The sequence below is a fragment of the Phacochoerus africanus genome, chromosome 2, assembly GCF_016906955.1.
Source record: "Phacochoerus africanus isolate WHEZ1 chromosome 2, ROS_Pafr_v1, whole genome shotgun sequence".
Taxonomy (NCBI): Eukaryota; Metazoa; Chordata; class Mammalia; order Artiodactyla; family Suidae; genus Phacochoerus; species Phacochoerus africanus.
In genome coordinates this window covers 164,748,722-164,761,238 of record NC_062545.1, presented here as the reverse complement: position 1 = coordinate 164,761,238, position 12,517 = coordinate 164,748,722, and the positions used below count along the sequence as shown (strand labels likewise).

Below are 12,517 nucleotides of genomic sequence, written 5' to 3'. Positions count from 1 at the left end.
ATTCAGTCCCTGGCCCAGGGAGTCTACATGCCGCAGGCACTGCCCCTGTCCCTCAAGAAAAGAGAGAGAGAGAACAGTTATTTTAAAATCAGGGAGGGGTGGTCCTGAATGTAGTTGATCATCATTTGGAGCACAAACTCTAAGAGAGAGTGTTTGGTGTATTTATTTCACTTTTCCAGTAATGGAATATAGATTTTTGTTTCACCTTATGAGACACATTTCAAGGGCTCCATTTTGCATTGTCATGATGTCGGGAAAATATCTGATGGCTTGTCAAAAGGGAACATTTATAATTGTGTTTCTAACCTGTACATTTTTGACCTCTAGAATGGCATGACAGGTAATTGAGGCTGAAATTGACAGCCTTTACCACTTAAAAATAAGCACAAGAAGTGCTAGTGTGCACTGTGTGAGTTGAAACTAATTTGGTGTTTGTCAGCTCTTAGGGTTGACATGATGCTTGATGGAAAGAATTTTTGTAATGGAAATTATTTAAAATGATTTGATTAATGTACTTTTATAATATTAGTGCAAGATGTCATCTTGTGGCAGTGATGACCTAAGGATGTAGTGATGGCCTCGCACCTTGTCTCTCCAGGGCCCAGAGGTGGGAATTCTGCCCTCTCAGCACACCCAGGAGTCCTTAAAACACTCCTGCTTTCTCATTCTGGCATAAAGGCCATGAGTAGGCTCTCTAGTCCCACCTAGATCATTTCTGTAGTATCGAAAACACATTTTAATATTGGTGTCATGTCACTAACCTAAATACTTCACATTGCCTGAAATGTCTGTAGTTTTGGCAACAGTGAGATGTTTTGAAACCTAGATCTCACCAACATGTTCCGTTGACTGGTGAATCACTTGTTGAAGCCAATTCTTCTCGACCATGTGCTGTCCTATACACTTGATCCCTATTTTATTTTTAAAATGATTTTGTTACAGTCACCCTTGATGTAAATTTCACTGCCATCTCTTTTAAGTCAGAAAGGTACATGCTGGGTGGTAGATCAAGAGAGAAGGAAGTACCCTGTCTCCAAAAATTAACCAATAAATAATCCATGAACTTGGGATTCTGAAGCAGTATCCTTACTAGACTGAAAGTTCAGGGCCATTTTTAAATAAGCAATTTATAAGATATATTAATAACTAGACTCTATACTCTCTCCCAAGACTCTCAGCTCTCAAGGAGCTCTTTAGTTTATAGCATTTGTCCATAGATAATTGTTTAAAACGTTCCCAACATTTCGTTACGTCTTCTCTTTAACCTAGCCAGCTGTGCCCCCACACCCTCTATGGTCTCAGGTGCCCCTTCCCTTATTGATGGCCTGCTTCCCAGGTCCAAGAGAGGTCCTGCCTCCATTCTTTTAGGCAGTAGATGCCCCACAGAGTCTCAGCTGTACAAGACCTTGGGCTCAGCAATCTCCGAGGCAACAGCTGTCTGTGCCTCATCTGGGCCTCTGCCTTCAACCCATCTCCACTGCACTCCTGTGTCAGGCCCTGGACCTTTGTCACTGTTTGTAAAGAAACATGTTTAAGAATGCTGACATGCAGCAAGGAGATGGAAACATTAACACTTTTCTCTCTTCTCAACAGACACGAGACGACTTCCTGGGACAGGTGGACATACCCCTTAGTCATCTCCCGGTAAGAATGGTTACCTGCTTTACAGTGCATGCTGTGAGCAGCAATTTCTCATTGTCTCCAGTTGTGTGTATTTTCAGGACAGTGTTTCTTCAACACAGTGGAGAAAGCTGAGATGAAACGCAAACGCGTGCACTCCCCTTCTGGAAAGTAGTCCTTTCAAGGGGATAGGAGCTAGCCTAATTGCAAAATAAAGGCATCTGAACCTCCCAAAGATGCCTATCAGTGTCTCCAGCTGCTTTCTCTTCTGCCCTTTAGCTGGTCTTCCTTTGCCATATCGTACAAAACTGCTCCCTCCTTCTGTCAACCCCCTCCTCCTTGTCACTGGACTGTCCTTGCTTTCAGGTTCATCCTTTGAATCTAATCAATTGTCTGTTCCCTTTGTTTAGAATTGTACATGCTATTTCTCTTGGGCTATATCTGTAAAAGGTTTCCCAGACTTTGGTGTATGGCTTTCTCAGCATGGAGATAAAAGATGCTGTCAGTTCTGAGTGAACTTGTCAGCTGGAAACACCCACTCCAGCCTCAGAACTGTGCTGGGTTAGCATGTGTGTTGTTGCTCCTGTTCCCCTCTGCACAGACGAGTAGCACGGCATTTGGGGCTCTTGACTAATAACTGAGCTTAAAGTGGACTCCCTCCATGTTCCAGAGGCAGGATGGATAGAGAGGAAGACAAGACCTCCCTGGGTAGAAGGTACACGATCTCATGTTCCAGCCCCAGCAGCACAGAGGGACTTAAATTGCACCTAAGAGAGGATAAGTCAAATGTTTCTGCCTTCCAAGGACTTTTTTTTTTTTAATGCTTTATGTGAGCAAATAGCATAAATAGTCTATAAATGCAAATGACCGAAACCACCTAGTGTGAGCCTACCACTGTGTTGAAACCCTAGCTATCACCATATGTTAAAGACCAAGAACGCCCATGTCTTACCCAGGAAGCTGTCAAGATCTGTTGTGAAGGAATGTGATGGCAAGCACTTTATTCTTATTGACTCAGGGGAGCTATTAAGGAAGAAAGGTTTCAAGCATGTCCCCTTCCAAATGATTGAAAGCAAAAGTGATATTATTAAAATATTTTTGTTTGTTCCTGTTTGAAAACCTGAAGCTCTAAGGTGCCTGTGGAAGGTGCTTGTGTGTGACAGACTGATCCCCTAAACCATCAGAACCTTGGTTCTTTAAAGTCACACTGAGAGCATACGGATGCCTCAGCCTCGGTGCAGAAAGACTCTTCATGTATTTCTGTGTCCGAAGTCCTTCCGTTTGTGGCCTTCAGGTTAAAGCTGTAACCTCCTTACATTTTTAGACATGGTTGATTGGTCAGCCAGTTCTTTCACAGGTGTTCCCAGCCACCCTTTTCCCTAACGTAAAAGCCACATCACCGTCAAGGCAAATTCGCTACTAATGTTCTGTAAGAAGTGTGAGTGAAATTTTTAAACAACGTGGTCCACCAATGCCTTCTAGGAGTGATTGAGTGCAGATTGGTTTTGGAAGGGTGAGTGGAACTCCCAGAATATAGAGGAATGTTCCTCTTCAGAGACCAAGTCAGTAAAGGGAATATTTTACTGGATTTGGGTGGAGGCAAGAGTGAGCTTTCAAAGAAGGAAGTGGTGCCAAGGCTATAGCTAGGATAGGAACCAGCCGGTTAAAAAGTGGAACAGTGAATGTCCAGAGAGGAATGAGTGCTTTCACGGCAGCTGAGCTGGTTGCATGAGGGAGCTTCCCAGCTTTGAATCTTCCCTAAGATGAGCTTACCCTGGAGTGCCCTATCTCCTCCTTAAAAGTGACTGGCTTTGTGGAGCCCACTGCAGTCCCCGAGAGGGACCACGAAGGATGCAAAAGGAGAGGTGAATGTGCATTTTTTACCTTCTAGGGGGTGGTAGCTCCCGGCCAGCATCTTCTGAATGGACATGGCTCTGGTCCCAGGATTTGAGGTGCTCTCGTGTGCATATTTGATTATGTTATGAGGACACCCATGGGAAAATGGCACAGTTAATTTTATATGATAACACAAGTGTGGACATGTAAAATGGATGTTAGCATTTGGATATATTTTATGGAATAAGTAATGGATGCTCTTTTCTTGATACCTGTATGTCCACTGTCAAGGCAGATTAATTGTATCTATGGCCTAGGAATTCAATATTGGTCAATATCATCAAATTTTAGATAAAAGAACATATACAATGGAATGTTTCTCAGCCATAAAAAAGAATGAAATGCCTTTTGTAGCAACATAGATGGACCTAGAGATTATCATACTAAGTAAGCCAGACAAATATCACATGATATCACTTATATAGAGAACAAAAAAAGATATAAATGCTTATAAAACAAAAATAGACCCACCGATATAGAAAACAAATTTGTGGTTACCAAAAGGGGAAGGGAATGGAGGATAAATTAGGAGTTTGCAGTTAACATATACACATACACACTATATATATAATAGATAACCATCAAGGACCTACTGTATAGCATGAGAAACTATACTCAATATTTTGTAATAAGCTATAAGAGAAAAGAACCTGAAAATATGTGTGTGTGTGGTGGGGGGTGTATGTATAACTAAGTCACTGTGCTATACACCTGAAACTAATACAACATTGTAAATAACTATATTTCAATCTAAAAAAAAAAAAAATCCAGGAGTTCCAGTCATGGCTCAGTGGTTAATGAACCTGACTAGGATCCATGAGGATGCAGGTTCAATCCCTGGCCTCGCTCAGTGGGTTAAGGATCCGGCATTGCCATGAGTTATGGTGTAGGTCGCAGATGCTGCTGAAATCCTGCGTTGCTATGGGTGTTGGCATAGGCCGGCAGCTACAGCTTGGATTCGACCCCTAGCCTGGGAACCTCTGTATGCCGCAGGTGCGGCCCTAAAAAGCACAATAAATACATAAATGTTCAAAAATTTTAAAAGTTAATGCAATAATTACTATACCAAAGTGGTCTGATATAAAGTTTTACTACATGCAAAAAAAAAAAAAACTAGGGGAGTTGTCTCATTAATAATAAAAGGTAGTGGGGAGTAATGTGATGGTAAAATTGCTGGCCCACCCAAGGCTTCTCAAGGTTTAAGGAATCAGATTGGGTACTTGGTTATTAACTTTATACAGTACCATTTGCTGATGGGGAATTTATTCCTTGTTTTGTTTTGTTTTTTGTTTGTTTTGGCTTTTTGTTTTGTTTTGTTTTTGGCTTTTTAGGACTGCACCCACGGCATATAGAGGTTCCCAGGGTAAGGATCGAATCGAAGCTGTAGTGAGGTCAGGGATCAAACCTGCGTCCTCATGGATGCTAGTCACATTCGTTTCCACTGAGCCATGACAGGAACTCCCGAATTTATTCCTTTAACAGATGTTTGCTGATAGACAAGATTCTAATCTCTGGGGAAGGATCAAGTGAAACAGGTTCCTCCCTTGTGGCTTACGGCTTAGCAGGGCCACCAATGTCACAGCAGCTGCATGTGGTTGTTGAGTGAAGGGTGGCTGATGTAACTGAGGAACTGAATTTATCATTTTATTTCATTTTAGTTAAAATTTATATTTAAAAAGCCACAGGTGGCAATTAGCACCATTTTGGATGGTGAAGGTGAACAGAGTTCCCTGGCTTAGTTGAAAAAATATATGACTCTGGATTCCCTTTTCCTGAGATGGTAATTCTGGCTATTGAAGGGAACTAGAGGTAGAGGAATTCCCAAACCACCCCCAGTTTTACTTGGTGCTCTTTTATCAGCTTTTTTCCCCTGAGCTGTTTCTCTAAAGTTCTACATATTTAATGTACTAAGAATATTTAATAACAGACTAGGCCCAGGAGTTCCTGTCATGGCTCAGCAGAAATGAATCTGACTAGCATCCATGAAGACGCAGGTTTGAACCCTGGCCTCGATCAGTGGGTTAAGGATCTGGCTACACCATGAGCTGTGGTGTAGGCCGGCAGCTACAGCTCCAATTAGACCCTTAGCCTTGGAACCTCCATATGCCCAGGGTGCGGCCATAAAACACCAAAAAAAAAAAGAATAGGCCCTGAAATTTGGAATCATAGAAGAGAAGTAATCTCTTATTACTATCTTTAAAATCTACATTAGCTAAGTTCCTGTCGTAGCTCAGCAGTAACGAACCTGATTAGTATCCACGAGGACACAGGTTCAATCCCTGGCCCCACTCAGTGGGTTAAGGATCCGGCGTTGCTGTGAGCTGTGGTGTAGGTCACAGACGTGGCTCAGATCTCAAGTTGCTGTGGCTGTGGTGTAAGCCAGCAGCTACATATCCAATTCAACCCCTAGCCTGGGAACCTCCATATGCCTCAGGTGCAGCCCTAAAAAGCAAAAAAAAAAACCCCAAAAACTATGTTAGCAAAATACCTATTTCTTATGCCTCCATGTTGACATGTGTACACACTTACTACAAGATATTATAAGCTTCATCTTGTTACCCCAAGATAGTGTGAAACATTATTCCTTTAGAAAAGAATCACATCTGCCTTGATTCTGGTCTAAGAAATTCCCAGCATTTGAATGAAGCTCTTTTCTAAATCGGGAGCTTGATGGAGAAGATTTAAGACTGCAAAACTAGTAGATATGACCTATCGTTAGAAAATTATTTCTAATAACTTAAATATTCTATTTTGTGGGGTTTTGGTGTCTCCTTTTGTTTGTTTGTTTTGTCTTTTGTCCTTTTAGGGCCGCACCTGCAGCACATGGAGGTTTCCAGGCTAGGGGTCTAATTGGAGCTGTAGCTGCCAGCCTACACCACAGCCACAGCCAATGCAGGATCCGAGCCATATCTGTGACCTACTCCACAGCTCACAGCAACATCAGATCCTTAACCCACTAAGCAAGGCCAGGGATCAAATCCGCAACCTCATGGTTCCTAGTCTGATTCATTTCCACTGCGCCACGACAGGAACTCCCTAGTGATTCCTTTTGGAAAAAAAATAGCTTAGACTTAATAATTGAAGTTTGCTGAAGAACCTTTTTCCTTGTTGCAATTCTAGAGGCCTCTGGGTGCAGTTGCTGATGGATATTGGCATTTGCAGTGTAAAGCGTGTTTTAAGTTTTTAGGAATGGCTCTCCTAAGCTGTCTTTACTTGCAGCTATAAATTCCGTGACCCTGAGAACGTACCAGGAAGACCAGAGGGACAAGGTGACCCTCCAGTTGAGGTGCAGACCGTTCCATGGGTGCCCATGAGAATCTCAGTTTGTGCACACAGGTCCTCCTTGGCCCACTGCCTGGTGTTAGGTCCCTGGATAATTAATTGGGTGCCCTGCTGGGCCTTGTGGGCCCTTGGAACAGTCCAGGTTGGCGTTCTACCAGGAAATGGGGCAGGGAGGGCTGTGTGAAGCTGGGGTGTGCTCTGCGTGTTAGAGACTCCTTCCGTTATGATCCACAGTGACCTTAGGAGGCCAATGTCAGCTCCGTGTTGTCTGTGAAACAGGAATGAGTAAAGAGTGATAATGAGGAAAAAAAATAAACTTCTTTTAACCCCTTTGGTCATGGATTCCTCATTAGCAGATGCTTCCAGATGAAAGAAAATAATTTTAGAATTGTCATTCACTTTGATTCTTGGCTCTCAGACCAGTTCTCCAAGTTTTATTTATGGAAGAAAAAGGATAGGGTTAGGATCCAAAGAGTTTAGAATGGAAGGGCTCTCTGTTTCCTTTGCTTCTGTTCCAGGTTTGCCTCTCGTCTTTAATATTTTTTTCCATTTTATTTATTTTTATGTGTAGGGGTGAGCAAAAAAGGAGGAGGGAACGGGGACAGTAGATACGGTTAGTAGTCTGACCTTTTATGCAGATCTGAGAAATAAAAAAACACTGATTCATAATCATGGACATCTCCAAATGTCAAGCTTTAAAAGGTCTCTCAGGAATAGTTGGCTCGGGGCTTGGAGATGGGCAGGTTGCCCTGGTAACCTTAATAAGTTAGTAAGCCTTTCTGTACCTCTGTTTCTTCACCTATAAAATGAGGGCATTCGCATAGATGATACCAGGTTTCCATCCAGCTCTGTGAAACAGCATCTTAGCTGTCCCATGGCTTCACTAAGTAGAGGCCTGGCAACCGTGATGACATATGTGTTACCAGGGAGATTCAGGCAGCACATTGCCCTGGAGGCGTGTGGAGGAGATGGAGACTGTATTTTAGGAAGGGAGCCCTACCAGCCTGATGTCTGTACTGCAACTGAAACAGCTCCTCTATTTTAGTGTTTTACAGTGTGCAACACCAAAAGTGAACTTGGCTATAACAGCCCCATGCTTACTGACGTTTTTTAAAAAATCCTATCATTTTCACATCTGTTTAAATTCTGTATGTCATTGCCCCAAAGTTTCATGTAGTATTTTATCACTTGTCTTTAATAATTACTTAGAGACAAAAATAACTTTGACTTGTATTAACAACAGAACAATGTTTCTGACAAGTGTTTGCCTTTTGTGCCCCTGAAATTTTTCTTACTCCTTAAGTCAGTTGTATCTTCCCTGTCCTTTGAGCCTCCAGCATATTCACCCTCTACCCAGATGCAAAACCTCTGTGTCAGTGGGAAACACCCTGGAGTAGAGAGAGCTATTGTCAAACTATGAATTTATCCTGTTTAGCCAAGGCAATCAGGGTTAACTTGAGTTTCAGTTTTCCTGCAGTAAGGCGTTGCTGGGGTGGTGGTGATGTTAATTGGCACCTTAATTGTACTTGCAGGTAACTCAGATAATGAACACCCCTTTTGTAATTCTGGCTGGTACCAGGGTGATGGTTCCCACCCCGTTTGTAATTCTGGCTGATACCAGGGTGATGGTTCCCTCTCACGTGTGCAGAATTCCATATCATTGAGCTTAGAGGGACCTCAGGAGACCATTTATCCACTCCCTGTATTTTACAGGTGAGGCCCCTTGGGCCCAGAAAGGGAAGTGACCAGACTTTGGGTCTTCAGCATTGATTTGGTATCATCCAGGACCAGGGGGCAGAGGGGCTCAGGCTAAATCTTGGGTGCTTTCGGCAGTTTCATCCCGGTTTCAAGTCTAGGGTCCTGATAAGGCCATTCCCCTCTACTTGCCCACAAAGTTATTTATCTCATTGCATATATGTCAGAGTAACTGCAGTTCTGCCTAAGGCAACTCATCTTTTTAAGATGTAATTGCCAGGTAACCAGAAGATTTTCTTTTGAATGCTCGTGGCCTGGGACAGGAGCTAGTGGCCTCTATTTCGGCCAGGAATACTGTTAGCATCGACCTGTTTGAGATGGCTTTCTACCAGGTATGCTCTCAGTGCTGTCCTGGGAGTCTCCCCTGCACTTTTCTCCAGGGAATAGGATCAGGCAGGAACCTGAACAGTGGCAAGAAGAATCCTGCTGTTATCTGTGAGATCACTGCCTTGTTCACACTGGAGAATCTCCATGGAGGTGACTTTTCAGTTGTTAATGCCCTGCCTTTATTGCAGAGCACTGAGTTGACAGTAATCACGAGTGACCTAAAAAGGTAGAACTGACTGATGATGCTAATGGCCAGCATTTGTTAAGTGTGGCAGGAACCCTTGTGAGGTCTTCATATGTACCGGGTTAATCAATCATTAAACCACTAATTGATTGGTTTAATGGTCACACACAACTCCTGAGCAAGATCCTGTTACTGCCCCACTTTAAAGATGTGGATACCGAGGCACAGAGAGAAAGGGAACTTGCCCTTGGCCACATGGTTCTGTAAGTAATGAAGCCTGGACACAGGCTCTGCCTTCAGGACATCTGCCTCTTGATCTGTGTGGTGATGTCATTTCAATTATGTATGGATGGATAGTTCCATTTTCAGAGTCCCTGTAAGCTGGGTGTTTTTTTGTTTTGTTTTGTTTTTTTCTGTCTCATTTTACTGCCTTAGAACAGTCTAGAGAATGTAACTAACTTTCTTGACTGATGGTGAATTTTCATGGCCTCAGGGGATCAGGCAGGTAAGTTGGCTACTTATACAGGTGTTCTTGGTGCCAGGGAGTGCTCTTGGCACCAAGAATACAGTGAAGACCCAACCTAAATCTCTGATCTCATGAGGTTATACTGTGCAAGTGAAGGCTGATAAAGCAGTAAAAATAAAGGAGCAATATAATTTCAGGTGGTGAATTGGGGGGACATCAATCAGGATGCTTTGATAGAGGATGATAAAGGTAGGCTAATGGTGGTGATTTAGGATGCAGTGTCTGGGGATGTGACCTGGGATCTCAGATCTAGGTGGCAAAGTGGAGGCTGCTGTGACCGTCCGGAGCCGGGGTGTCCAGCAGAGGGACCTGCTGGGGCAGGATTAGATGGGATGCACACAGGACCAGTGAGGTCAGGATGGGTGGAGTGAAGGGTAACTGGAGAGACAGGTTCATAGTGAGGTTCTAGGTCATTAAGAACCAGATCATGTTTAACCTTGTAGGTCCACAGGAAACAATTTTCATGCAGCATATTTTAAGCAGAGGAGGAGGCCATTGAGAGTTTAAAGCAGGGAATGACATAAACGGATAATGTTTCAAATATAAATGCATACAGACACATACACTTCTGATATATAATAAATTATGCTTTGGCTTGTCTCTCTTGCTTCAAAAGTAAATATTTTACATTGTGTTCAGTTAAAGAGACTAGTATTTAAAGTTTTAATGCATGGAGTATTTTTAAATTAGTGAAATAGTAATGTTTATTTTTCTAATTTCCTACTACTGGCTTTGACCAGTTGATTTTGCACAATAAAATGAATGCTGTTTGTTGTCTTTTGTTTTTTGTTTTTTATGAATAGCACAAGTACATTCATAGCTTCATGAAATAAACACCAACAAAGACCGATTGATGATGGCACCCAGGACAGTCTCTGGAGGAGAAAACATTTATTGTCTTAGGCTGATGGCGTGATATTTTAGTGTTTAAAAGTCAAGTAAAATTGCCTTCACAGATTGATCTTGTATAGTTTCCTCTTAGCTCCATTATTAGGTTTCTTGTGTCATGGTGACAAGCAGGCTCCAGTGACCACTGGTTCTCTGAAGTTAATCAGCACCATGAGATTGAGGCCGGCACCCAGCAGTTAGAAATTATACTTGGCAGTGACGGACTATAACTTTGTCAATTGTCTAAGGCTGAGGTTGGCTCCTAAAAATGGATGTTGATAGTGACATCTAGTGGATCTTGAGTAGATAAAGTTCTGTGACCTATGAAAAGGTGTCATTAATTGTCAAGTCCTGGGTGAGGAACCAACCCCATTTTGGCCGCGCCCACATCCTGAAACACAGAAACCTGTTCTCTGTGATCCAGTTTGTTGTAAATGTAAAGTGAAACTTTCTGGAGTATTGAAACTTACTTTTTCTTCCTCTAGACAGAAGACCCAACCATGGAGCGACCCTATACATTTAAGGATTTTCTCCTCAGACCAAGAAGGTGAGGCCTTAGGATACAGATGTTCTCTATGCTTTGGCCCTTGGTTTTCTTGGAGGGAGACTTCAACTTCTCCTCCTAGTTCGTCTTTTTAAAAAGTCATCAGTATGAACCATTGTAAAGATGTAACCAAGTCCTATCATTTATAACCAATTTTCTTCCATCATGCAGTCATAAATCACGAGTTAAGGGATTTTTGCGATTGAAGATGGCCTATATGCCCAAAAACGGAGGTCAAGATGAAGAGAACAGTGAGCAGAGAGATGAAATGGAGGTAGGCTGTGGGGCTCAGGCCATGGTCTGTTTTCTTTCCTTAAGAGCATATTTGATATTTTACTTTGAGACTTTATAATTTGGAGTTCCCTGGTGGCTCAGTGGGTTAAGGGTCTGGTGGTGTCACTGCTGTGGTGCAGTTTCCATCCCTGGCCCAGGAACTTCCACATACCGGGGGCGGACTTTATAATGTATGGAAATAAAAGTTTATAAAGCTTAAATATGAAGAAACTTAAATGTGTCCATGAATCCATGTCTTTGACAGATCTACCAATGTGTTTTCAGCAAAAGACACTAACTTTTTATGTTACAGCACTCATAATTGAAGAGGTTTCTCTCTAATAAATGCTATACCCTTGTTTTGTAAACAACCCTACTGCTATGTGAAATTCTCCCCACGTATTCTCTTATTTCCTTGGACTTTTTCAGCTGTCAGTTCCTTTTAGCACTTGGAATTGCTTCAAAGTGTATAAAATGATTTAGAGACTCTCATCCACATTTCTTACTCATTTGGCCTGCAGGTGATAGCGTGCATTAGGTTAGGAACGTTCTCTTCCAGAAATGCCATTTCAGAATTAGCCGTCCAGAGGAATTTTCTTTTGTTCCCTCCAGGCAAGGCCACCTTTTAATTTTCTAGTTACATAACCTATGCTGTTGGTCCTGTGATACCTTCCCGGCACAGGCTTTGGACGGAGCTGTTTCGTTAGACAGATTCGCTTCTGAAAATGTCTGTGTACAAGACCTCTCTCTGGCTTGTTTGCACATCTGTTTGCAGCTGTTGCATATATATGATATGTGAATAAGGCATTATGGACAAGTTAATCGAGCCCCCCCCCACCCCAGACCAGGAGGTCGTATTTCCAGGCAGTTTTTCATGTGCAGGCTTTTGTCTCCCTCTCTGTGAGAAGCCGTCTTGAATGTTAAGATTCCATAAGCACATTCACAGGTTTTTATCTCAAATCCAAGGAATTTTTTTTTAACACTCTTCCAGCCTTCCAACTACAGTGACCAATGAATTAACTGAATTTTCCAGTGACTTTACTAGGGGACATTAGGAAGGAATACCTAATGCCAAAAATATGTATGCAGAAAAGCACCTCTGACTTTGGTACTGTGAAGCTTGTTGATGCGGCGGCAGCAAGCGGGGAATGGCCGAGTGGGAAACAGCAGCTTCCAGGCTTCTCTGGCTCCTGTGTGTGTGTGTCCTCACTGCAGAGGGGGA

General features: G+C 42.6%; 1 protein-coding gene across 13 annotated transcripts in view; it reads left to right on the top strand.

Moving 5' to 3' along the window:
• The window catches only part of NEDD4L (NEDD4 like E3 ubiquitin protein ligase), a 370,570-nt gene that overhangs the window by 283,423 nt on the left and 74,630 nt on the right, over positions 1-12,517 (top strand). For all 13 annotated transcript variants that reach the window (XM_047767057.1, XM_047767056.1, XM_047767058.1 and 10 more), the window contains 3 exons: positions 1,594-1,644; positions 10,964-11,025; positions 11,194-11,296. In XM_047767057.1, the coding sequence (XP_047623013.1) occupies positions 1,594-1,644; positions 10,964-11,025; positions 11,194-11,296 (216 nt within the window). The remainder of the gene's footprint in view (positions 1-1,593; positions 1,645-10,963; positions 11,026-11,193; positions 11,297-12,517) is intronic.